Genomic DNA, 26,784 nt, shown 5'->3' with positions numbered 1-26,784 from the left:
AAACAACTGTGTTACTCACTTAACAACGGCAGTGAGAAAGATCGTAAAACAGGGCAAAACTCAACCTAACAAATCGTTGTGGTTTGCTGGCAGCCTGTGCAGACGGCAGCAGAATTGGACAGTGGGGAAGAATGGGGACCAGTCATGGAGTCTGGGGAGGACTCGGACAAGGGTCCTGCGTCCAATACAGAGATGGGGCCAGGACCATCTGGGGGAGGCGTGCCGACTCCAGAGCCTCTGGAGTCTGGCAGCAGAGAGGCAGAGGACCCAGGGGAGCCTGTTCCCAATGCATGTGTGCCCAGAGCTGCTAGAAGAGCAGCTGAGACAAAAGGGGCGACTCGGGAATAAGGCTAGGAGGTGATTGGCCCTCCCATAAAGTATAAAGGACATGCAAAGGTAAAGAAACCTTTGCAGGAAGTAAAGTCATTCACTCTGTTTGGATTAAACCTTGAAGCTCTGTGTGGACTTTGTACTTCGGTTGTTTTTTTACAGTCAATTTGGCACTTTAGTTATTGGCAGCAATTCAAAGGAGAGAAAGGTGGGTGCTTATCTCGAGGGACTGTTTGGGACTCATTACAGGCTGGGAATGAACTTAATTCCCAGTGTTGAAATGAAACAAGAGTTGTTTTAACTAAGTGTGTGCTTAATTACGGTCTCAGAAGCCTTGGTCAGAACACAAATGTCTTTTTTAGGAACAGGAAATTCTGGGCTCAATTGTGGTTGTAAGTCAAGGACTACCTGTACATTAATGCGCTAATGCAGTTATGAGCAACTTCCATACCTACCGAAGCCTGTCGTCCTGTTAGCTAGGCTGGAATAGGCATTTCCACTTGGAGAAGACGTAGCTGGACTGGAAAGGGGGCTGAAGGAAGCTGGATCAGCAGGGTAAGTATGGCTGGATCCAATGGCAAAGGGGGATGATTGTGCCTTGCTGGCTTGTGAAGGGATTTGCTGAATGGAGAGTAAACAACAACAACAAAAGATGATGTATCTGTCCACATTTCTCACAAAGCAATGTAGCAACCTGACAGAGATCCAAGCTTAGCCCCGACAGCCTTGTGCATTACAATATCAGCATCTTTTTTTCAAGGCTAATTAGGTCATTTGTTTTCATTTTTATTGCTTGGCTATTGTAATTCAAGGAACTGGTGGAACTGAAAATTAACTTGTGGAACTGACAATTAACCAGTTGAACAGCTTGCCTTCAGAAATCATGGGCGCTCCATCACTGGAGGTTTTTAAAAAGAGACTGGACAGTCACTTGTCTGAGATGGTATAGGTCATTGGTAGCTAACCTTTTTGGGCCCGCATGCCAAAAATTGCACATACCAGTACCCAGAAGGCAGTGAGCCCCACCATCCTGCGCATGTGCATGCAACACCACCACCCCCGTGCTGATGAAACGGGCCCATTTTTTGGCCTCCAAAGGTTGCAGAGACTTTCCTTGAGCCCCTGGGAAGGCGAAAACAGCCTCCCCCGAGCTCCAGAGGCGCTCCGGAGACTGAAAACAGGCACTTCTGGTATTTCAGGAAGGCCCATTTTTCAGCCTCCCGGGGCTGCAGAGGCTTCCCTCGAGCCTCAGGGAGGCCAAAAACAGCCTCAAATGGGCTGAAAATCAGCTGGGAAGTGCGCGCATGCACAGTGCAGATAAGTTTGGCTGGGGCTCGTGTGCCCGCATAAATGGCTACGTGTGCCACCTGTGGCATGCATTCTATAGGTTCGCCATCATGGGTATAGGTTCCCCTGCTTGAGCTGCAAGGGGCTGGACTAGAATACCTCCAAGGTCCCTTCCAGCTCTACTCTACTTTACTCTACCCTACCCTACTCTACTCTGTTCCATTGTTAGAGGAAATGCTTCTCAAATTTGCAGCAGACACAAACCTGATGGGATGCTACTTTCAGGTGTTGGAGACAGAAACTATGTCCTCACTCAAGAATATTCCAAAGCATCCTTTGGAGAGGAAGCCTCCTTATCACTGTACCTACAAATATGCCTCTTGTGAACCAAATGATAAGAGCCCAAAATACAACACACAATTGCTCTTTCCCCAAATAGATGTAAAAACCAGCCTTTTGAAATTAGTTGCCATACCTGTCCAGAGAATGGAGGGCGACTTCCTGTCCAGGCAACTTGGCTTTGATTTAACTGCCGAGAAATCTGTGATAGGTTCTGGCCTGTTGATGAAGAGGACTGGATGTCGTTGACACCTGGCACATGGACCACAGATGAGCTGCAATGAAGGAAATGAAAAAGGGATTTGGAAGATAGAAGATTGCTTGACCTCTAGTCCTTCATTCTACATGGACCAGTCCAGATATAACTGTATTTGAGATGCTGTATGCTAGAAAGAAGTAGGGTTTCTGGAGAGGAGGAGGAGGAGGAGGAGGAGGAGGAGGAAGAAGAGGAAGAGGAAGAGGAAGAGGAAGAGGAAGAGGAAGAAGAAGAAGAAGAAGAAGAAGAAGAAGAAGAAGAAGAAGAAGAAGAAGAAGAAGAAGAAGAAGAAGAAGAAGAAGAAAAGAGGAGGGGAGGAGGAGGAGGAGGAGGAGGAGGAGGAGGAGGAGGAGGAGGAGGAGGAGGAGGAGGAGGAGGAGGAGGAGGAGGAGGAGGAGGAGGAAATTGTAAGGTCCTTGGTGCTTTTTGAGCTTGGTTGTTTTCTTGCAGACATTTCATTACCCAACTAGTGCTAGAATACCCAGATAATCAGAGACAAGATTAATACAACCAAGCACAAGATTAATACAACCAAGAAGTAAACAATATTAATGCACTGATGGTGTTACTTAGTTGGATAATGAAATGTCTGCAAGAAAACAACCAAGCTCAGAGAGCACCAAGGACCTCACAGTTCAAGCTTGAGCTACAAATATTCTCTTCTATTGATATAACTGTATATTGAATCTGGCTATTTCTGAGCTCCAATTTTCCCCCAATAACACTGAGGTCAAAAGATCCTATTCATGAATGCTTGCTCAATGTATGCCAAGTGTTGATTCTCTGCCTTTATTCATTCTGCCATAAGTCACAGTACCTGAAAGATTTCCCAGAATGTCCTGGTTGAAACGGGCTCCCTTGAGAGTAGATCTGCTGGTTTCCTGTTGTGGACGCTGAAGGCATCATCTTTTTATCTGCTGCAAGTGTAATCAACAGAAAGAGACGGCTCAAAACAAGCCAAACCATCATACAAGCCAGGTTTAGCTTCGGTCGTACCATTGTAGCTGCCAACTTGGTTTTGTAACCATATCCTGCACCTAGTCCTCATTCCATTTATAGCTCACAACTGCTGTTTCATACTTCTGAATCTCTTCTAATCTTTAATAACAAAACACAACAATGGCAAAACTGTCCTTTCACCATCACCAAGAATTTTGTGGATAGGTGTCCTTCCAACTAACTGCTACATTCTTGTCTTCCAACTACGTCTGTGGAATGATGGCAAAATTCCTCCTGTGCAACGTTGCATTTGAATGAAATTGCTCATCTGTAAGAGTCAGCTTAATGTCAGCGTTCCAAGTAAGGCACCCATTGAAAGCAGAATTCCGAGGCAGGTAGATTCTTCGAAGAACAATTTATTGGATACATCATATTGGCACAACTGGTGAAAACCAGCTCTGAAAGTTCCCACAGTTCTGACCTAATTAAAAACTGAAAGTTCCCCCTTCCCCCCAGGTCATCAGTCACATTGTCCAATAATGGTGCTGGCAGGTTGCCTGGTTACTCCACTCCTCCTCTTCTCAGCCACCTGTTGAAATGACCTTGGTTCCCACAAAAAACCCTTTTTATTTTGATGGCAAAGCCGAGTTTCCCCCTGCCCTTTCTGCCCCTCTGCCTTGTGGCAACCATGAGGCCTCAAAGATGGCCTCAGCCAGGTTCATTTCAGGGTTGACAGTTGCCATCAAATCATTCTACAGGTTCCCAAAGGTGCTTTTTCAAGAGGCAACTGGACTTTCTGGGTTTTCTTTGAAGACATTTCACTTCTCATCCAAGAAGCTTCTTCAGTTCATGACTGAGAATCTCCATATACAATCTACAGATGCATTCCACATATTCAACTAGGTTGAAGTATTTCTTGTTGGATTCTACTGTTGTTATTTCATGTATGTTCATATCTAAGCATCGTACATGTTTCATTTTTTGTGGCTTATCATATTGACCAAACTTTACTGTATGGTTATTTTAATGTTTTAAAATTCTCTACAAAGCCATTAAATAAATAAATTCAGTAAACAGGTGATGAGTATGGATGACTGTTGCTCCTTCAGCCCATGAGGAAGGATGGCTCACTTCTTTTGAATCTGTCCTTCTATTCTATTGCTCACAAGACTCCCATTAAGGAGATTATGGGGTCTGTAGCACATTAGATCTTTCCTAGGCTGGATCACATGAGGAGGAAAACCTCTTCTTGATCAATAGAGCACTGACGTCAGAATTGCAAACTTTTCACTTACGCTTACAACTGTGCCTTGTCCTCTCACCACAAGTTGCAAAATCAGGATTTTAGAAATAAGGTTCAAATGCAGGCAGAAATAGAGCAAGTTTCTGAATTATCTAACAAGAAAAGTTCACCAAGGGCATCCCATTGCTTCTCTTCTGGCTTCTGTGGGAGCAAATGATGAATATAGTGGGTTCAAAAATTAAGCTGCTGACCAGGAAAGCAGAGTTCAGCTGTGTTCAACCTTATTTATTTTGGCCTTAAGCCATGGCTTGAAGAACAATGACAAAGTTGTACCACATTGCAAATCCACCCAAGATGTTGCAAACTACTATCTAAAGACAGTGTATTTATAATTGGCTCTTGGGATAAGCTTTGAAAATCTTGGCCAGATTTAGCATTTGCTAAACAAAACTGGCTATATTAGAAGGGGCAGTTCAGTAGAATGACAGATTAGGATTAAGGAAGGTCAAATGTCAGTCTTCCCTTGTCCAGAATGAGCTGGTGATCCTAAGTAAGTCATTCCCTCTTGTGCTGACTAACCTCACAGGACTATTGCGTGGATAAAATAAGGGTACACAGAAAGAACCATATATCATTTTCTTGCAAAAAAAGCAAGAGGGCATAAATGTATTATGGTTAGCAATCTTTTTAGCTGTGGATGTCCTTTGCAAATTAAGTGCACACATGCCCAGCGAACAAACACTACAGAAAAAAAGGGAAAAAAAGGAGGGGGAAGAAAAATATATGAGATTTACCACTTGTGCATTCAATTCTCATAAGGTTTTGGTGTAATGCAGCCAAATCAGATGAATTTGTGAAATTTCAGTCCAAAATAATAAACATCTACATCCCATTTTGGGAGTCCAGGGGCCCCTCTATTGCCAAACTTTTAATTTTTTGAAATACATTTGGCAAGACTACTTTTCCTAGCAATTCAATCAACCTTCAATCAAAATAGAGCTGGAAGGGACATTGGAGGTCTTCTAGTCCAACCCCCTGCTCAAGCAGGAGCCCCTATACCATTTCAGACAAGTGACTGCTGTCAACTAAAAAATACTTCTTTGGTCTTTTTAGTGGTCAGCAGAAAGAGAGGGGGGAAAGCAGTGCATTCCTTAAATGCTTCAGATAATTGCTTTGGCAACCGAAGCTTCTGGCAGGCAAGATTATTACTGGTGAGCATGATGGATGACTCTTGGCTATGGATGTGTCTCATTGGAGAATAGACACCCAGGGGGTGGGGGGAAGACCAGGGTCAAGGGTGAAATGAATAATGTGTCAGAGTCAGCTACAACCGGGAAACGCCGACATGTCAACTCCTAATAAATCAATCTTTTTTACTCAGAGAGATGTGGCTAGAGACTTATGATTTGAATGGAGGTGCACGTCCTGACAACTGTCCTCTTAAAAGCCTCCAATGATGGAACACTCATAATTTTTGAAGGCAAGATGTTCTGTTAATTAATTGTTCTCACTGTCAGGAAATTTCTCCTTAGTTGTAGGCTGCTTCTCTCCTTGATAAGCTTCTATCTATTACTTTTTTTCTTGCCTTCTGGTGGTTTGGAAAATAAGTTGACCCCCTCTTCTTTGTGGCAGCCCCTCTAATACATTGCTATCAAGTCTCCCCTAGTCCTTCTTTCTCTAGACTAGCCATAGCCAATTCCTGAAACTGTTTTTGTATGTTTTAGTCTCCAGGCCTTTAATCGTTTAATTTAATCGTTTAATCATTCCTCCAACTATTGAGCAACATAGACAATTTCACTAAATGGGCACCCTCGAAACGTGCCACACTATAACTCCCATAATGCTTAGCAAGCATGGCTGTGCAGGCTGAACATTTTCAGAATTACAATCCAACATGATTGCAGGGAGCAAGTTTAAAAGACAGCTGCAGTAGATCCAGGTTTCTTGACACTAAGAGGAACTTCATCTGGAAACAAATAGCATCTGGGATCACTGTCATTATATCCAGGCAGAAAACAGAATAAAAATAGTAACAAACGTTCATCTATTATCCAGAATTTTCCCCACCCTCCAAGATAAAATTCAAATTGTGCATGAGGACTTCTTAATGGCAAATTCTCAACGGCAGAAAATGAAGTTTGGATTCGGGTTTGAATTAAAAAATGTGGAAACCTTGCCACAATGTTGAGAAATCAGTGACAAATTAGACAGAGAGACTGTACAGCATCATTTGAATGTCTCTGCTCAGAGCACCAAAGCCAAGAAGCCAGGTTTGCCAAGCAAAAAAAGCCTTCTAACACATCTGATTTTCTGATATTTAGATATTTGTTTCTATTTTTTTGGCCAGGGATAAAGGAGACGTGAGTTATATCTGACTTAGGAGATGCAGTAAAGTTTCATCCTGCACTGTATTTTTTTTTTTTTTTTGGGGGGAGATATTTTTACAGGATCTGTTGCTTATAAACACATGGTTGGAGCAATGAGGGATATTTTCATTCCTCCCCTCCCCTGCTAAGATACGTGCTTGACGGTTGCAAAGCAAATGTCCCTAGCATGATAGGTCTCTCTGTGCAAGCTCCAGCTGTTTACATGCACTGGCTCAGAAAAAGTCAATCCAAAATCAACATTATGCAAAATACGTAAAAGTAATGAGTAGTTTGCCTCAATTCCTTTTTTAACTGCATCCTACGTCAAAAATGGTTCCTTTATGGCTTGAAGCAAGTGCAAGGAATTCCCCCTTCCCCCCAGTTGAAGTTAAAATTTAAAAAGTTTGTTGCGAAAGCGACTGCCTACAAAGGCTTCTGGATTGGGGCTGAAAGGCGAAAGTAAAAGCAGTATGCTCTGTCCCATATTTGGGCAGACCAGGATGCCCTGATCAAAAACACAGGTTGCATTCCCTTGGCATCGTCTCTTGGGAGTTACATGGTGAACACATCTTAACCTCAATACTGGTAGGAGCCACCCAATTTTTTTTTCTAATATCCTCCTTTTCTTTCTCACCCTCTCTCTGCCAAGCAATAGTCTATAGAAAAGAAAGATTGGTCTACTTCTTCTAATGTCCTCATTTTTTCCTTGTAGCCATACTACAATCTTCACCTTGATTCCAAGGACACAGAACTGGATTGAAAGAACCTTATTAAAGTAGTGCTTTTTGATTTGTGCACTATCTGGACCAGCGGTGGGATTCACATTTTTTAACCTGTTCTGTGGGTGTGGTTTGTTGGGCATGGCAGGGGAAGGATATTGCAAATCCCCATTCCCTCCCAGCCCCACTAACCTGTTTTCCAGTTCCGTTCTCCTGTTCAGGGCAACCAAAGGAGACCCAGCCGATCAGCTGGGACTCAATGGAAGGCAGAGAAGAGGTGGGGGCGGGGCCAATCAGAGGTGGCATTTGCTGGTTCTCTGAACTACTCAAAATTTCCACTACCGGTTGTCCAAAACTGGTCAGAATCTGTTGAATACCACCTCTGATCTGGATCAATTTTGAACTAGAATGTAGGAATTCACCTTCAAAAATAACATGGAAGAAATATATTTTTTCCTTTGACAGAACTAAATCTGGTTCCTAGTGAAAACATTTCAGGAAAGCCTTTTAAAGATTCCTTGTAGTATCCCACACTATGGGACTCTTTACTTCCAGAGATTTATAAAGCTCCACCATCCATGTTTTTTAGAAGACCTTCAAAAAGTCATTTCACCATTATTGGTGTCCAGTCATAGTGATTGAGTGTTGATTATTGTTGAATTTCCTAATTTTGTTTCATGTTTATTGCTGCTTATCCTGTTAACCTGTTGAGACTTGCTTAGATGACATATGATCCAGGTAGGGTAAACAGACAATGAGAGATTAAATGCCATGGCCATCTTCTTAAGCACTTCTGTTTCTCTGACAAATGAGATCCATTGGAGGTTACTTTGAGGAGAGTTATAAGGATAGCCATCTTCTCCACCTGGAATGACTACCTCAAAGAGCAACAGCAATAGCACTTACTTATATACCACTTCATAGTGCTTTACAGCCCTCTATAAGCAGTTTACAGAGTCAGAATAGTTGCCCCCAACAATCTGGCTCCTCATTTTACCTATCTCGGAAGGATGGAAGGCTGAGTCAACCTTGACTCGGTCAGGATTGAACTGACAGTCTGAGTTAGCCTGCAATACTGCATTCTAAGCACTGCATCACCATGGCTCTAACCACCAAATATACATCAAAATCTAGGGTAGTCCACATGGCTCCAAGGTGAAGGGACAACAATCGACAGAAATTGTATTTCAGTAGCAGATCCTATACTTTGGATTATTCTATCTTGCATTTAGATAACACCTTTGTGTAATTCTTCTGGAAATTAGTGAAAATCAAGCTATTCCAGGGGAAAAAAATCATGACTGAGGGATGTTACCCTGTATGGATTGAAATTCATTTTCTTCTTCTTCTAACAGTAAAATAATTTTATTATTTTGATGATGTGCACTATGTTTTATTGATTGCAGCTTTCGGGAGTTGATTCAGTTTTGGTAGTTATAGAAGTAGAATAAATAAATGCATACATAAATAACATAAATATCCGTTGTATTTTGCTTAGAGAAATAAAGAGGTGTGAAATTATAAATAAGCGGGGGATCGTTCAATTTGCAAGTTCCTAGAAGTTCACCCAGTGATCCAGGGCTATTCTTGTCACTGGAAATAACCAACTTCAGGGAGCAATAACTGTTAAAAAAGCATTTTCCATGATGGATGGAAGAAAGACGACTGCATCTCGAAAGAAGGAGACCCAGCTGTGCTGCTGTCTCCCAGTGACCCTTTGTTACAAACAGGGAGATGCTTCTGCCTTGGCTAAGAACGCCTTACATGGTGATTAATTAATAACAAATGTTAAAACTTCATCAGCAGCAGGGAGGGTTAGGAACAATAAACAGAGGGAAAAATCACAATAAAAATAATCCTAAAATACTTCTGAAAAAAACAACAAGATTTCTGTCCCTTCTCTGGAAAAAGCTAGGTTGATTTATTGATTTTCTACTCATGCCCAGCTATCAGCTGACAACAGTTATTAGAGTTGCAAGTATCTATTTTTTTTTGTTGTTCCCTTAAATAGCAAAAACATACAACTGAAAGGACTGTTTTGAATCCAAGCCCTTTCCCTACAAAGAAATCAAGGTTTTTCCATTAAATATGTAGCAATGAATTGGGAACTGGAGAGAAGTCAACTCTTACATCCACTGCTAAGAATAGAATAGGTTGAAAATAAAAGAATAGGCAGCCAATTCAGCTGTAAGACTTAGCCTCAAAGGCATGTCTTTACAACCATCCTGAAGATTGGGTTGTTTGCTGAGCAAATTTACTCCTTTTTGTAAGGGCTAAGTACGGCTTTTTAAAAAATTTATTTATCCTAATTGGAGAAGACTTGATATCTTCCAACAAAGGAATCCTAAAATATTGCTATTTTGACCATGTTACTAATGAAGAAATGTTCCCAAGGAGTTTCTTCTGAAAGTTACATATAATTGTCGCATGCAGAAGACTCCAACATGCAATGTATGGATAAATAGAAATAGCACTTAGACTTCTTTACTGCTTCACAGTGCTTTACAGCTCTCTCTAAGTGGTTTACAGAGTCAGCATATTACCTCCAACAATCCGGGTCTTCATTTTACTGACCTCAGAAGGATGGAAGGCTGAGTCAACCTTGAGCTGGTCTGGATTGAACTGCTGGCAGTCAGCAGAATTAGCCTGCATTCTGACCACTGCGTCACCAGGGCTCTATAATCAAATAATGGCAATGAGATGGACTCCCTTGATGCCAAACAATCAAGCGGATGCCCTTGAAATACATGGCAAAGAACATTCGTAGACCTTAAAAGTCACAAGGGAAAATGCTGAAGTATTCGCCCCAAACTGAAAATACTCATTGCTTGATATCTACACAGCATGGGAGAATCTAATGCTTATACTAATAGGAGATACCTTCTAACATTGCCATTTTGTGAGAGTGTTAAGACTCTCCAAGTGCAATCCATTGTCTCCCAAATCCACAGGCAAGGAGTTGACTTAGAAGAATTCAACTTGGCTTTGAATGTCTCCTTTCCCCCCGTTATGTGTTTTCCACTGAAACAGAACGTGGGCTTTAGTGTCTCTTGATGGGATATCAGCTGAGAATCCAAAGTAACAATAAATTTAATTTCTACTGAAGATGAAACTTAGAGAACTTATTTTACTTACAAGCAGTTATGCCAGCAAACATCTCCGCAAATCTTGGATCTCTTTCCTGGGTGAAGATGGTGTCCGGTTTTTCCACTGCTTTCCCCCCCTCATGAACATTAGACTGTATACTCGGAACTGGCACCTAATTACAACAGGCAGAGAGGAGGAAACCACAATTTCTTTGATGGCTAAATTTCCACCCAATTTAGTTAGAAACAAGTCCTTGTACCCCAATTTGCTTTCTGCAATAGACATGTTTTATTTTTGTACTGCTCTTATTATCCCTTGGATCATAAGCATGCTGGCTTGGTAGTTTGCAACAGTAATGAAGCTGTTGCTTGAATGGTATGGATCCAGTTAAAATGGCCTGCAATTCACATGTGTGAGAGACACCAAGTGAACAGTTGCAGAAGGCAAACACAAGATATCAGAAGCATTCTCACATTCACTCATCTTGAGGTGCTTCTAGGTAGAAAGATTCTGCAGAATTTTGAGAGGATATTCTGCAGGAGTTCTCTTATTGACAATTTGGGATGGAAATAAGTGACGGAAGGAGGAAGAGAAGAAAAACACAGGCTGTGATCAGTGGTGTTTTTATACAGCACCTTAAATCCCACAAGAAATGCAGAGTGAAAACAAAGTAGAACTTCACAGGAAAACTGGGAATATGCCTTTGTTTTTGTCCCTTTCCTGGGAGAAGATGGCATCCGACACAAAAACAGGGAAAAAGCACAGAAGGATCAGGAGTCATCTAGTCCAGCATTCTGGGCCACTATGAATATTAAAGAAGCTAACGAACTTCTCCAGATCATACTGAAGGTGTGTGAAATCACAAAAAGTCATCTCTTCAGTTAATTAATCTGGCTTTCTTTTAAAGCTATTGACAAATCTCCTGGTGATACATTGCTTGGTTTAGCTATGGATTATTTTAAAGAACCCAAGGTCAGTTCAGCAGGGACCTCTCACCTGAGTTAAGTCATAGGAGGAAAGTCCATCTCTCTGGTGTACTTCCAACTCAGCTTGTTGCTGCTGAAGCTGCCTGAAAGGAAATGAGAAGACCAGTGGTAATAAATTCCTTTGAGATTGTTTTGGGGAAGACTTGTGTTGTCCTGCCAATTTGCCAGTCTAAAACCCAAGATGCCAACCAAGTCATTCTAAAGCCTCATCAAGCTTAAGGCGAACAGAGGAAACAAAGCCTACAGATCACAATCCAATTAGTAAAACTTCAAAGAAAAAGTTATGAGATCACATCTGTAGCCACTTCACAGAAAATGGACACATCCGATCCTGTAAAGAGATGTTGAAATCCATCCAAACTGCCTCTGTAAGTCATTTAAATGCAGGGCAGGGATTCAGCATCAGGGGCTTTGAGAGAATCACAGCAATAGCTTATATACTTTATGTGTATCTAATCACAGGCAATTAATTTTGTGAGTTTCAATTTATAATTGATTAGTTAATCAGATGGCTAAGGCAACTCTGAAAAAAACATTTTATCATTCATATATCCAAGGAGATCAATATGGCATAGTCTGGCTTTCCCCCCTCTTTTCCACAACATGTCTAGATCAGGCTGAAAATTGCACAAACACAAAGTCAACTTCTTGAATGAATGCCTTCTCCAGCCTTCCAAAACAGGAAAGTACCACAATGACCCTCTCCAGTCTGAAATGCACTGTCTAACTTTTATCAGCCAGAGTTATCATGCCTACCATGGAATTATGATCCAACTATTTGATCATGGTGGTGCAGCGGTTAGAATGCATTATTGCAAGCTAACTCTGCCCATAGTCTGGAATTTAATCCTGACCGGCTCAAGGTTGACTCAGCCTTCCATCCTTCTGAAGTTGGTAAAATGGGGATCCAGATTGCTGGGGGCAAGAGGCTAACTCTATAAACCGCTTAGAGAGGGCTGTAAAGCACCGTGAAGTGGTATATAAGTCTAACTGCTATTGCTAAATGGGAAGGAAGGAAGGAAGGAAGGAAGGAAGGAAGGAAGGAAGGAAGGAAGGAAGGAAGGAAGGAAGGAAGGAAGGAAGGAAGGAAGGTGGGTGAAGGAAAGAAGGAAGAGCCATGGTGGTGCAGTGGTTACAATGCAGCATTGCAGGCTAACTCTGCCGAATGCCAGCAGTTCGATTCTGACTGGCTTAAGGTTGGCTCAGTCTTCTATCCTTTTGAGATGGGTAAAATGAGGACCCAGATTGTTGGGGGCAAGAGGCTGACTCTGCAAACCACTTAGATAGGGCTGTAAAGCCCTGTGAAGCGGTATATACGTCTTAAATGCGATTGCTATTTGGGAAGAACTTCCTTATTACATGTTCACAGGTATTGCGGATTTTAAAAATAATATTAGGAAGATGCCAACATACACTTTCCAGTTAATGGAACAATCTTTTTAAAATGTTCCAATTGTTCCTTCATCGGTTTTTTTTTTTTAAATTAATGAATCAATCAGTGAATACACATACATGTGTATCAACATTATATAGTCAATGGGTCTGACTGAGATCACACAAGCATTCATTCTGTTGAGATGGATCACGCCTTGAAGACTAAACAGGAAGTTCAGTGGAACTTTTGACCTTTCAGCCAATGCAGGAAATTAATTTGTTATACACACAAATGCCATTGAAATCCTACATTCACTGCATTTCTGACCCAATGGAGGAAGACAAAGAGGAAAGCAGGACAGACCGGGCTAAACAACAGAGAACATCTAAACAAGGTACCCTGAATCTAAAAGTATCTAGAGGGATACTTCTGAAAGAAGATCTTTAAGTGACGAAGGAGAGAGAAAAGGAGGTTAAAAACCCTTTTTTAACCTTTATATTGACAATTACAAATGGTATGGAAAGAAATTTATATTAATCTATTTTGACACTAAAAGGCAACCTTAAGCTGAAATCTAAGTGTCAAAAGGAGAATAAAGATTTGGTCATTTTAAAGCCTTAAATAGGAGAAGAGTGGAGGCAAAAGGGTGGGACTTGGAATAATGGAAAAATGGAGTGCCACCTGGAAAAATAAAGAGGATTAACAGTGGAACTTTGAAAAGACTCCCGAGGATACATTGTAACTGAAATCTTGTTAAAAGATACAGTGACCCACGGAAAGGAAAAGTAAAAGAAAGAAACAAGAAGGAACAGTCAGGGATCATTTGGTGATTTAAAAAAAAAGTTTTTGCCATTGGCTTTTTTTTTCTTTTTCTGTTTTTACTTAAAGTCAATCCGGTGGTTGTTCAAAAGTGTTTAAAATGCCATCACTCCTGGCAGAATTGAAGATGAGTCTTAAAAAACCGAAAGAAGATGCAGAAAGGGATGGAAGATCCTTTGGTTTCGTATTTGAATTTTTTGAAATGGAGATCCTGAACTATGAAAAGGAAAAGGAAAAGCTTCAAGAGCAAGAAGAAGGGCGGGACAAAGAAGAAACCATTTTCAATGATCAAATAATGCAAAGTGTGGTAATAAGGGGGAAAGGAGTTAAAAGTTTGAGATCAAAGGGAACAGCCAAAAAGAAAAATAGTCTGAAAAAGAAGTATAACAGCAAGGAGAAGCAGAAAAGAAAACTACAGAAGGGAAAATTAGAGAGAGAAGGGTATAAAGAAGGGATGACAAAAAGGGGGGAAAGATAGAAAGGGAAAGAACTTATGAGGGACAAAAACAAGAAATAAAGAAGAAGGGGAAACGTACTAGGATTAAAGGTATTTACTCAGCTAGAAAACACAGAGACAATGGTTAAATTAAGTTAAAAGTGAGGATTCTGCAAAGGTACAAAAGATAGTGTTGTGACAGTAGAATACTGTAATGAGTTAGAATTGAAATAAGTAAATAATCTATGAAATAAAACTGTATTGTTATGTAATGGTATGTTTATTTATAATTAATGCAATAATAAAGAAGATAGGGAAACATTGCAATTGTTTCTAAAGATTGATAAAATATTGAAAAGAAGTGTGAAAGATTTATAAGGAAATTTGTACCAGTTATTAGAATGAATTTGAATAATTATTTTGCTTATTAATAGTAAATAATTTATAAGATAAAACTGTATAACTATCCAATGGAAAGCTTATTAACAGTTAAGTAATAATGAAGAAGGGAGGGAAACATTTCAATTGTTCTCAAAGATTGATAGATATTGAAAAGAAATGTGAAAGATTTACAAGGTTCATACCAGTACTAGAATGATTTTGAATAACTATTTTGTTTACTAATGTTTATGTATACACACACACACACACACACACACATATATATTGTTTTTGCTAATGTTTTTAGAATTTTTCTTTTTACATTTTCAAGGGGAAGTACCAAGCAGAGTATGAATGATGAGATTTACATGATACAAAATAGATATTAGAGATTTGAATGTTATAATTTTAGAATTCAATGTTTAATGAGAATTCATATGATAACAACAATAAGATTTAAAGGTGTTGCACTTTGATTGGCAATCATAGGGGGAATTTTGCTTCTTAAGAATGTTGGAAAAGAACATATGAAATTGTAAACAAGACACACAAAAGTACAATGAATAAAAAGATATAAAAATTTAAGTAAAAGATATACAATTGAATAAGAAGAAAATGAGATAATCATAAAAGAAAATTAAGAGAAATAAAGGGAGAAATAGTGAGAAGTTGGAAAAAGAATAATAAGATATGAAGTTGAATACATAAGATGAATATGCATATGAAATTGTGTCTGTATGGAAATGTGATAACCCGCAACCATGCTGTACTCAAATAAAATGTTTTATTTGTTTTGTTAAAACTCAATAAAATTTTATTAACCCCCCTCCCCCAAACTGTATCTCTAGCTCCTTCAGTTATTTAAAATGCTACAGGTGTACTGCAACTTTCTTAAAGCTAGTTAAAAAGGCTCTCTCTCACAATGTATGGCTCCCTTAGAAAAGAGCAACAGTAATGCATTAGCCCATAGCAGCCTACCCCCATATTAGGGAAGGATGCCTTCTTTTGCTAAGTCAACTGGGGATAAATATGACAGAATCCAAAGAAGGATAACACATTCAATTTATTTTCAAGTGCAACCTTGAAAGGGAAAATTCCTTGCTCAGTGTCAACATAAGTAATTTATTGGTCCAGATAATGACTTTTTTATTTTTAGGTTGGCCTAAAGACTTCTGGCTGAACAGAAGTTTGTTTATGTGCTATAGATCCTCCTGCTTCTACCATCTGACCATGCAGAATAGACATTTATTTATTATCCAGGTTTTTGTTTCTCTTTGGATCCAAGTCAATTCCAAGATAATCTACCAATCATATCAACAAAACATTAGAACAGCATTTTGGAAAGTGTCCATGTTGTTCTAACTGCAGGTCCTCAAACATGGTGAAAAAACAAAGTGAAATGAATGAGCAATAGGAGAAATGGAGAAGAGAAAACCACAAGGCTTAGCCATCTACCTTCAAAGTGATGAAATATATGACTTTGATTAGTCATTTCCATTTGAAGTAATTTTTATTGTATAGGGGCAACCCCAAGGAAATCCTGTTCCTTGTGGGTCACGAGATTGCTGTCCAATAAAATTGAGAGTTCAAACAAGGTCCTATTTATTTGTTGAAGAGCAGTGGTGCCGCAGTGACTAGAATACAGCATTGCAGGCTAATTCTGCTGACTGCCAGCAGTTTGATCCTGACTGGCCCAAGGTTGCTCAAAACACAGACACACACAGACACACACACAGAGAGAGAGAGAGAGAGAGAGAGAGAGAGAGAGAGAGAGAGAAAGGTAATCTGGAAACACAATTCATATATATATATATATATATATATATATATATATATATATATATATATATATATATATATATATAAATATAAAATATAAAAATATAAATATAAATATAAAAGTGAAATACCACTCACGCATCATCACAAAATCTCCAGAACCGTAAAGCTTACAAACTTGAAAGATGACACATATGTTCCTCTTGGTGCTCTTCTAGGTGCTCACTAAGGAAGGATTTTTCGAAATGACCATCAGAGCATTAGTATTTTGTATATTATTATTAACACGCTCTGATACTAAGGAGTTCTACTCCCCCACCCCATCTGAAAAAAAAAACCTGTTCCAAATGCAAAACACAAGCAGAGGAGTTTCAGTTTCAGAGCACCAAGCAGCTTTAGTACAGAACACTTGAGCTAAGCCACGTGCAGGCTCCTTGCTGTCTCCTTCTTGCTCACACAGCAAATACTGTTTCAGTTTCCAAAAAGCCCTCAACTCTCTCACACACTGACAGGACACTAGCCAGATGAATACAAATGGATGCTGGTAGGCAGAGGCACAATTTTTTCCCCCTTATTTTCCTCCCAAAAAACGAAGCCCGATCACATAGTTTCATAGTTCTAAAATAAAACTGCATTCGAGAAAGGAAGACATCCTTTAGCGTTTATAGGACGTACTTGACGTTTGTGTTGGTGCAGATGATATACTCAATCTCATCCGAATACGGGTTCTGAAATGTGAAGCTGCTAGTCCTAATTAACATCCATTCCCGGTTCTTGGTACGAAAGCGATACATCACAGAGAGCACCTGGCCCTTCAGCTTCACCACCTGCAGAACCATTGTAAAGATCAAGGAAAATGATATCACCTTCCAGTCCAAAGGGAAGTTTTACAGAACAGCAAAATACAGAACAGAACTGTTTTACAGAACAGCAAAATAAACCATCTTCAAAAGCTTAAACAGGAAGACCCTCAGCTGATGAGGTGAGCTGCTTTTGTCCTTATATGTGACTTTTAAGAAGGTCACATAAAGAAATTTTGAAGTCAATTGTGGCTTAAAGTCAAGCACTACCTGTAGTAGTATTTATTTGAACAGCAAGTGTGTAATCTCTTCTTTTGCCAGCAAATATTGTAAATATGCTGTGTCACTACAGAATCTTGTTTTTCTTTTTTAAATTTTATTGGTTTTTAAAAACAAACATAAACAAACAAAACATAAAAACATAAAGTTATCTTCCATAGGTGTACATACAGTACACCCACAGTACAGCACAGTGCCGGTTGGTTTACAAATTGTTTTGTGCTTCCATTTCATAGTCTTTAATTACAATTACATTACATATAATCTCATATTGTCAATCAAAAATTAAATACCTTAGTATCATTATTAATCAATCATTTGACTATACTTTTATTCATTCATGTTTTACAAGATAACCATAATTTACTAAGTTTATTTTATAACAGTTCATATTGTTATCCCAAATCTATCCTAAAATCATTTTGTAGATATAAGAAAAGAACACATCTTTATATATTTATTATTTTCTAAAAGTCTACATATTTCATTACTGTACTTTATTGTCTAACCATTGATAGAAAAGATCCCAAATTTTATAAAATTGTTTATCCTCTTGTTCTCTAATTTCAAATGTCAATCTACTCATTTCAGCACATTCCATTATTTTCTTAATGATTTCCTCCTGTGATGGTATTTTCTCATTTTTCCAGTTTTTAGCAAATACAATCCTAGCTGCTGTTAATACATTTACAATCAGATATTTCAAGTCTTTACTATATATTTCTGGTAAAATTCCCAATAAAAATATCTCTGGTTTCAAGTCTATATGTTTTTCTGTCATTTTTTCCAACCACATGTGGATTTTAGTCCAGTATTTTTTAACATCTGCACAAGTCCACCACATATAGTAATATGAGCCACGTGTCTGATGACATTTCCAACATTTTTCAGATTTATTCTTGAACATTCTTGCTATTCTTGTCAGGGGAAAATGCCACCTGTAAAACATCTTATACAAATTTTCTTTATATGCTGTTGACATTGGCATTTTATAATTTTGAGACCACAATGTTTGCCATTTCTCTAAATCAATCCCATATCCAAAATTCTTCCCCCAAGCAATCAATAGTTTCTTTAACTTCTTCTTCTAGTTTAATTTCGAATAAATATCCATACAATTTTTTAATCACCTTTTCATCAGTACCTGTCAAAATCTTATCTAAGTCAGTCAGTTTATCATAGAAACCTTCTGTTTTAGAATCTTTATCATACCTTGAATATATTTGCGCATATGAGAACCAATTCATCTTTATACCTTGTTCCTCTAGTTTTTGCATAGATTTAAGTTCATCCTTTTCATTCAATATTTCACCATATCTAACTGTTTGTTCCTTTTTGTATATTATAGGATAAGAGAATGCTTCAATAGTCGATAACCAAACTGGAATTTTCAAATAACATTGTCTTTTAATCTTTTCCCAGTTTAACCACAGAGACTCCCGTATATAATGTCTTCTAAGCCCTGTGTTTTAGTTCCTTTGTACCATAAAAAAGCATGCCACCCCAACAACAAATCATGTCCTTCTAATGTCAACAATCTAGTATTTCTTAGTGTTATCCTTAACCCACATCAAATTTGTAGCTTGGTAGTACAACTCCCAATTAGGCAAACCAAATCCTCCTCTAATTCTAGCATCTTGCAAAAGTTTTAACTTTATTCTCGCTTTCTTACCTTGCCATATATATTTCAACACAATTTTATTTAAATCTTCAAAGTAGTCTTTTCCAAGCCTAATTGGAATTGTTTGAAACAAATATAAAATTCTGGGTAATATATTCAACTTGATTGTTGAAATTCTCCCTATTAGTGACAGTTGTAAGTTTTCTCATTTCTCCAAATCTAGAGCTATCTGCTGTTTAAGTTTAATATAATTATTCTCTTTTAATGTACTACGTCTTACTGTCAAATATATCCCCAAGTACTTGATCTTATTCGTGACCTGAATTTTCAATAGATCTGCCAGTTCTTTGTTTTGTCTTAATAGCATATTCTTTGTCAAAATCTTTGTCTTATCTTTATTTATTTTCAAACCAGCCACCTTTCCATAGGTCTCTAACTTTTCTATCAATTTTGATGCTGTTTCTAAAGGGTCTTCTAAAATGAAAACCAGATCATCCGCAAATGCTTGCAGCTTAAATTCTTCCTTTTTGATTTTCATTCCTTTTATATTCTTTTCATCTCAAATATTTCTGTTTAACACTTCCAAAGTTAACACAAACAACAAAGGTGATAGTGGGCACCCTTGTCTTGTTCCTTTTCTTATATTAATAGAGTCTGTCAGTTCTCCCTCTATCATTACCTTTGCCGTTTGCTTATAGTATATAGCTTCTATTGCTTGAATAAACTTTCTAGCAAAACCCATCTGTTCCAACAGTAATAACATGAATCGCCAATTCACATTATCAAATGCCTTCTGTGCATCTAAAAATATCAGAGCCATTTGTTTTTCAGGATGTGCCTCGTAGTATTCCAAGGTGTCCAAGATTACTCTCATATTGTCTTTAATTTGTCTCTTTGCAGAAATCCATTTTGATCAGGATGGATAAAATTATTTAAATATTTTTTAAGTCTTTCTGCCAATATTGAAGCAAAGATTTTATAATCTGCATTTAGTAGAGAAATGGGTCTATGGTTCTTAATTTGTAATGGGTGGGCCTCCTCTTTTGGAATGTGTAATATAGGCTTCTGACCATGATTTAGGTATCTTCTTCTTTAACATAATTCATAACTCATAACTTCTAGCAATGGAAGATTCTTGTAATGTTTTATAAAATTCTGCCAGAAGTCCATCTAGACCTGGTGCCTTTCCATTATTTTGCTTCTTGAGTGCTTCAGTTAGCTCCATCATCGTTATATTGCTTTCTAACATTTTTTCAGTCTCTTTAAGTATCTGAGGTAAATTAGCATTCTGTAAGTACTGCTTAACTCTTTGCTCATCAATATTCTCTTGCATATATAATTTCCCATAGAAGTCTCGAATGATTTCCTTCTTCTCTTTGCTACCATGGCAAACTTGGCCTTGGTCATCTATTAATTGCAATATTTTCCTTGATTCTTTCTCCTTTCTCAATTTGTATGCTAACCATCTACCTGGTTTGTTTGCGTCTTCAAAGTAGTTCTGTTTAGCATCTCTAATTTTCTGTGCTAATTCTTCTTTTTCTATTTGACCCATTTTGTGTTTAATTATACCCATTTTTAGCTTGATGTCCTTTTTCTGTGGCATTTTCTGTAGCTCCTTTTCAAGTCTTTTATGCTCATCTTCTAGGGCCTTAGAGGCTAATCTTTTCATGGTATTTCTTTTCCTTGTATAGTCTATTATCAAGCCTCTAACATATGCCTTCATTGTATCCCATACATTCTGAATTGATGTATCTTCTTTTTTGTTTTCTCTAAAGAAAAAAGCCAATTCTTTCTCCATCCACTGTGTGAAGTCTTTTTCCTTTAAAATAGTATTATTTAACATCCATCTAGATCTTCTTTTTTGTCCTTTCCATTTAATTGTCATTGGATTGTGATCTGTCCAAGTATTTGTTTCAATATTTATTTCTTGAATGTTAGATATTATTTCTGTTGACATTCAATCATATCTATTCTGGACCATGATAAGTGTCTATTTGAATAGAAGGTGTATTGTTTAGTTTTAGCATTTCTTTCTCTCCATGTATCTTTTAAATTTAATTCATCAACCATTTTAAAAAAGGATTTTGGGAAAGTCTTTCTGTTTTGCTTTATTGTTTTCTGTGCTGTATAGTCCAATTTATTGTCTACAATTCCATTAATATCTCCCATCATAACTATATTAGCATAGTCCAGTTCAATTATTTTCGTATGTAATTTTTTGTAGAATTCTTCTTGTCATTCGGAGAATAAATTGCAATCAGGAGTGTTTTCATATTATTGTCCATTATTTCCACCATTAGTATTCTTCCATCATCATCAGTATAGATCAAGTTTGCTGGGGTGGTCTCTTTAATATATAAAACCACTCCTCTTTTCTTACATTGGGTCAAGGAAGTAAATATTTTCCCTAATTTTGGCTGTACCAACAATTGTTCATATTGTTTTTAATATGTACTCCTTGTAGACAAATTATATCAAATTTTAATTTCTCTAATTTATGGAAGGTTTTCCTTCTTTTAATGGCTGAGTTAAGTCCATTTATATTAATTGTAATCAATTTTTTCTCTTCCATGGTTATATTTTATAGTTAAGTTTAGCAGCTCTCGTAGATCTTCACGTTCACGTTCTTTGGCTTCCACCTTTCCACCTATTGCGCCTTCTTCTTTTTCAGTCGCCATTTGGCAGTCCTCTTGGAATTCAATTAGTGAGATCTCTTTTTCTGCCTCTTCCTCTTTCCTTCCAAAAAATTCTGTATAAAATAATTCAGCTTTCTCAATTGAGTCAATTCTATGTCTCTGTTCTTGCCACGTGAACATTAAACCTTCTGGAATCAGCCATCTATAATTCACCTCTTTTTTAAGTAGCATTTTAGTCAGGAATTGGTATTCTCTTCTCATCTCTCTCACTCTTCTGGGTATTTGTTTCAAGACCACAATCTCCTTGTCTTTGTATTTCAATGTTTTCTCTTTTGCCACTTGCAATATTTGCATTTTAATGGCTTTCTTTGTAAATCTAATGTGAACTTCTCTGGGTAAGCTATTTCTCATTGCATATCTTGTGAAAACTCGATAAACCTCATCTATTCCATCCATCATCTTCTCTTGAGTTATTTCCAAAGCTTCAGCCAGTATTTCTATCATTATCTCAGCTAGGTTTTGTCCTTTTTCTTCCTCTACATTTTGGAATCTAAGATAGAATTCTGATCTATCCATCTCCCATCTCAACATACTACTTTTATCTTGTTCAACTACCATTAATCTATTATCAATATCTCCAATCTTCTTGTCTCTTTGTTCATCTTCTTCTTCAATTTTTTGGAATCTCTCATTGTACTTCAACATCATTTGTTGGATGTTCTCCACTTTTTCATCAGTTTTCCCTGTTCTTTGTACACTGTTCACTGTTCTCTGTTCTTTGTTCAATGTTCTCTATTCTCTTTTCAATATTCTCTGATCTTGCTTGAATATTTTGAATTCCTTGCATAATCATCTGCAGAGTCACTTTTTCTTGTTCTTTTTCTTGCTTTAACATTGTCTGTATTGAACGTTGTCCTCCAGATGGTGGAGAGGAAGAAGTAGAAGTTGAAGAACCAGGAGCTATAAATTTCCTACTCATTTTAAGCAATTCAAAATCTTCAGGTTCTTCTAAACCTTAATCCAATTGTGAGGTAACCAATTATAGTTCAAAATAAAAATAGTAAAAAAAAGAAGCCCAATAATAATTTTAAAAAAAGAAAAAAAAGGGAGGACAAAATTTCTTCAGGTTCTTGTATACCTTAATCCAATCAATAGTTAGATAAAGAAAAAGACTTAAGAAAAAAAAGGAAAAGGAAAAATTCTTTAGGTTCTTCAACACCTTAATCCAATTGAGAGGTCTCAAATAGAAAAAATTGCATAAAAATAAACCAGAAAGGTAGATGAAAAAACAAAAATACCAGGAAAGGGGAAAAAAAAGGCTTTTAAGGGTTTCCCTTTAAAATAAAAAGCAAACGTAGAGATTGGACTCCCCCCCCCAAAAAAAAGAAAGAAAGAAAAACAAAGACAAGCTCCAACAAAGCCAAAAAACTCAAATAGTTATTACAAAAAAAAAGATAAAAAAAATACAATAAAGCTGGTGAGGAGGGATAGCACAACTTAGGAAAAGTAAAAAGGGCACACTGCACTTTGTTTGATTATCCAAGGCTCTTATTATAACTCTCTTCTCCAAAAACTTATCACCTTTCCCCCCTCTACATTTCAACACCAGACTCCAGCTGTTGATTGAAACCCAGAAGAGCACCTGCAATAATAATCTTCCACGCTCTTCCCTCTATCTTATCAAATAGCAATGTCCTTGAAAAAGAGTCTCAGTTCTTTCTTTCTCAGCTTTGTCTGGTCACAGGGAAATAGAATATTTTCAAGCCTCTAGTTGGCAGTGTTACAAAGTTTCTTTGCTCTCACTTTCCCCCTCCTTTTCTGAGCAGGATATAATAATAAAAAAAGAAAATATTTTTTAAAAAAATGAAATAACTAAAGGGAGCCTCTAGCCTAAAATATTACAAAATCAAAAAGGAGAAGAAAAAAATAGATATAAATGAAAAAAAAGTCCAGTTTCAAAATACAAGATCATATATAGAAAATCCAGCAATGAGAAAAACAAAACAAAACATTACTTTGACATTCCTGTTTAAAATCGCCGCTTAATCACTTCTCTGAAAACTTTTACAGATTCTTTCTTTTCCTTAGGGTGTCCTTTCAGATCTTAAAAAAAAAAAAAAAAGTTCTCAGCAAACCGGCACACTCTCTCTTTCTGCTCTCTTCCGTTTCGGAGCTGTCCCAACTTCAGCAGCTTTAATGGCTGCCTCTTTGCCATTGGCAAGAAGAGCTTCTCCTGGATCTACCAGGGACTTTGCAGTATCCCTGGGATCAACAGGATGTGCTCTTCACTTTCACCATCTCTTCGGGATGGTTTAGTTCTGATAGGACCGTCCAGGAGCAAAAATATCGGCAACGATCTCAGACCTCCAAGATCGCGTGCCGTATCGTCGCGACACCAGCTCCGCCCTCCCAAAATCTTGTTCTTCTTATTTCACAATGGAATAACTATAAGCTGGAGGAAACTCAAGGAAATTGTGCACATCCCAAACAGCTAACCCATTAACATTCAGCCTTTCAGTAGGAAAACAAGGAAGTGCTGAGTTTCAAGCAAGGACCAAAGCAATCTACCCTGCAGCTAAATGTGGCAAGAAAAGCAGCTGGAATGTGGGCCTGGTAACCGGCCAAAGCAATTTGTCAAAAGGCATGCTGGATAAATCAAAATCTATTTGTCTTACCATGACACAAATTCCAATTTCTCCTCTGAAAAGATGGAGCTCAGTGTAGAATTGATTACACGTGCTCTTTAGCTCTTTGATTTGAATTATTTGCTAAGTAAAATTTTTTTTTGGGGGGGGAACTAGACATTTATTACTACCAGTTGTAAGAAAGTTTTAAAATAATCCAATATCTATAAATCATCAATTGAGATTTTCCAAATGCATGATATGACAGCTTAACAGAGTTGAAATTGGCAGAATAGCATTCACTGGCTTGGGCTGCAGGAGTTACAGGCATTTAATAGCTTTGGTTTTGTTAAACATGAGATGAAAGGTGAATGAGATGAATTAGGGATGGTGGATTGAACACATTTTTACAACTAAAAAAGACCTGAACTTGAAGTTCTAACATGCAAAACAAACAGAAGACCTTATTGATAGCATTCAAATTATGATTTGTAACAGAATTTCTGATTGCAATGAACAGCTTAGAGGAGCATTGGAGAATATAATTTTATGCTTCCATATAGTTCTAGGATTCAGCATGAACACACAGCGCATAAATAGAACATAGAATAATGGAGTTGGAAGGGACCTTGGAGGTCTTCTAGTCCAACCCACTGCTTGAGTAGAAGACCCTTTATTGTTTCAGACAAGTGGTTGTCAAGTCTCTTCTTAAAAGCCTCCAGTGATGGAACATCCGCAACTTCTAAAGGCAAACTATTCCATTGGATGATTGCTCACAGCATTAGGAAATTTCTCCTTAGTTCTAGGTTGCTTCTCTCCTTGGTTAGTTTCCATCTATCGTTCCTTGTTTTGCCTTTTGGTGCTTTGGAAAATAGTTTGACATATTTGTAGGAGCCCCTCAAATATTGTAATACTGCTATCGCATCTCCCCTAGTCCTTCTTTTTATTAGACTAGACAGAGCCAATTCCTGTAACCATTCTTTGTATCTTTTAGCCTCCAGCTCCTTGATCATTCTTGTCGTTCTTCTCTGCACTCTTTCCAAAGTCTCAACATCTTTTGTATACTGTGGTGGGCAGAACTAGATGCAGTAAATGTGGGTTTACTAATGAACTCAAGATTAACAAAGTTAAATTAAGTTTCTTTCACATTACAAATAATTATTTATGCTATATTACATACTTGCCTGCTATTATTATCTTATACCTGATTTCACATTGGGATGAAGAATACAAAGAGACCGTATGAATGAAGAAAATGTTACCTGCTGGAAACTTTCTCTTAAATGACTTTGATCTTCTGGATGGCAGAATTCTAAAATATCTTTCCCCAAAAGATCCTGGTAAGCAAATCAGAGAAGGAGAAAAAAAACATACCAGTTTAAAAAAAATGTTACAAATTGCCAGAGGAATAATTTACTAACAATTAATTCACTAAATGTATAGAAATAAATGTTGATTAATAGAAAAAATAAGCAAGGCTGCAACAATTTGTTTGCAAATCTTTCAGATGAATACATTTTAAGACATGACTTACAAAACAATAGCAGAGATAAGGATAATTATTTCCAGATGCTCCCAGTCTCAAAGTATCTACCACACAATAATACAACTGAATCAGCCATAATTTTTCACTTTACATTTCAAACTTGCACTTTATGTATGGAGAAAAGCCAATAAGACCAACATAAGATATATATTTATAGAAGATACATGAGTTAATGAAAAAGGAATGTTATTTAAGACATTTAAGGCACAATCTTCTTCCTTTCCTTTCCTTTCCTTTCCTTTCCTTTCCTTTCCTTTCCTTTCCTTTCCTTTCCTTTCCTTTCCTCCTTCCTCTTGAGAACCCAGCCCTCCATTTCTGACTCTGGACCTCTTTAGAAATATTCATAGGCAAACTCTGAATATTTGGCAACTTAGGCAAAAAGAATGAACAGACCTGGGGCTGATAGCCAATAACACTGATGCATCTTGGATCCACAAAGGTAATTATTCCATCGGAGCTATGCCTGGATAAGAATTCTGTGGGGACTGACATTCCATTCATATCCATGCACACCGGCGAACTGGTCACCTGAGAAAAATAATGTACACATGCTTTATTTCATAAAAATGGCAGGGGGTGGGGGGAATAATCAAAATACAGTTTACAAGAAAGGATTTTATTGATGCTTGTGAAAGAAAACTGCATAACAGTTTATAACTTGATGCAACATTCAATAGAAGATCGAATGGTTATGGATCTGAGCCTGTAACTTCCCATCTTAAATGGGGACGATCATTTAAACAATCAGATAGGACAAAGGAAGGTCTGGCATGCAGGACAATTAAATATTTAAAACAAAGGCCAGGCTGGGTTTCCCAAATAACCTTCTTAAAAATGCTCAAAACACCCAGAACATCGGAAGCAAAAGATTTAAAATACTAAGAACTCCGTTTGGTGCTAATCATTCCCTTGAAAATCAGGCCCCAAACTGCCTGA

At 37.6% G+C, this 26,784-nt stretch overlaps 1 protein-coding gene across 1 annotated transcript in view; it reads right to left on the bottom strand.

Moving 5' to 3' along the window:
• Positions 1–26,784, bottom strand: part of ARNT2 (aryl hydrocarbon receptor nuclear translocator 2) — a 106,847-nt gene that overhangs the window by 11,735 nt on the left and 68,328 nt on the right. The window contains exons 10-17 of the mRNA XM_026709640.2: positions 26,242–26,376; positions 25,565–25,639; positions 17,018–17,169; positions 11,563–11,635; positions 10,615–10,738; positions 3,030–3,129; positions 2,093–2,231; positions 786–951 (exon numbers count right to left, since the gene is read on the bottom strand). Of these exons, the coding sequence (XP_026565425.2) occupies positions 786–951; positions 2,093–2,231; positions 3,030–3,129; positions 10,615–10,738; positions 11,563–11,635; positions 17,018–17,169; positions 25,565–25,639; positions 26,242–26,376 (964 nt within the window). The remainder of the gene's footprint in view (positions 1–785; positions 952–2,092; positions 2,232–3,029; positions 3,130–10,614; positions 10,739–11,562; positions 11,636–17,017; positions 17,170–25,564; positions 25,640–26,241; positions 26,377–26,784) is intronic.

This window comes from Pseudonaja textilis, chromosome 13, assembly GCF_049901715.1.
Source record: "Pseudonaja textilis isolate UNSWEBS1 chromosome 13, rPseTex1.2, whole genome shotgun sequence".
Classification (NCBI taxonomy): Eukaryota; Metazoa; Chordata; class Lepidosauria; order Squamata; family Elapidae; genus Pseudonaja; species Pseudonaja textilis.
The sequence above is the reverse complement of the archived record's forward strand: the minus strand, read 5'-3'. Positions and strand labels throughout refer to the sequence as shown.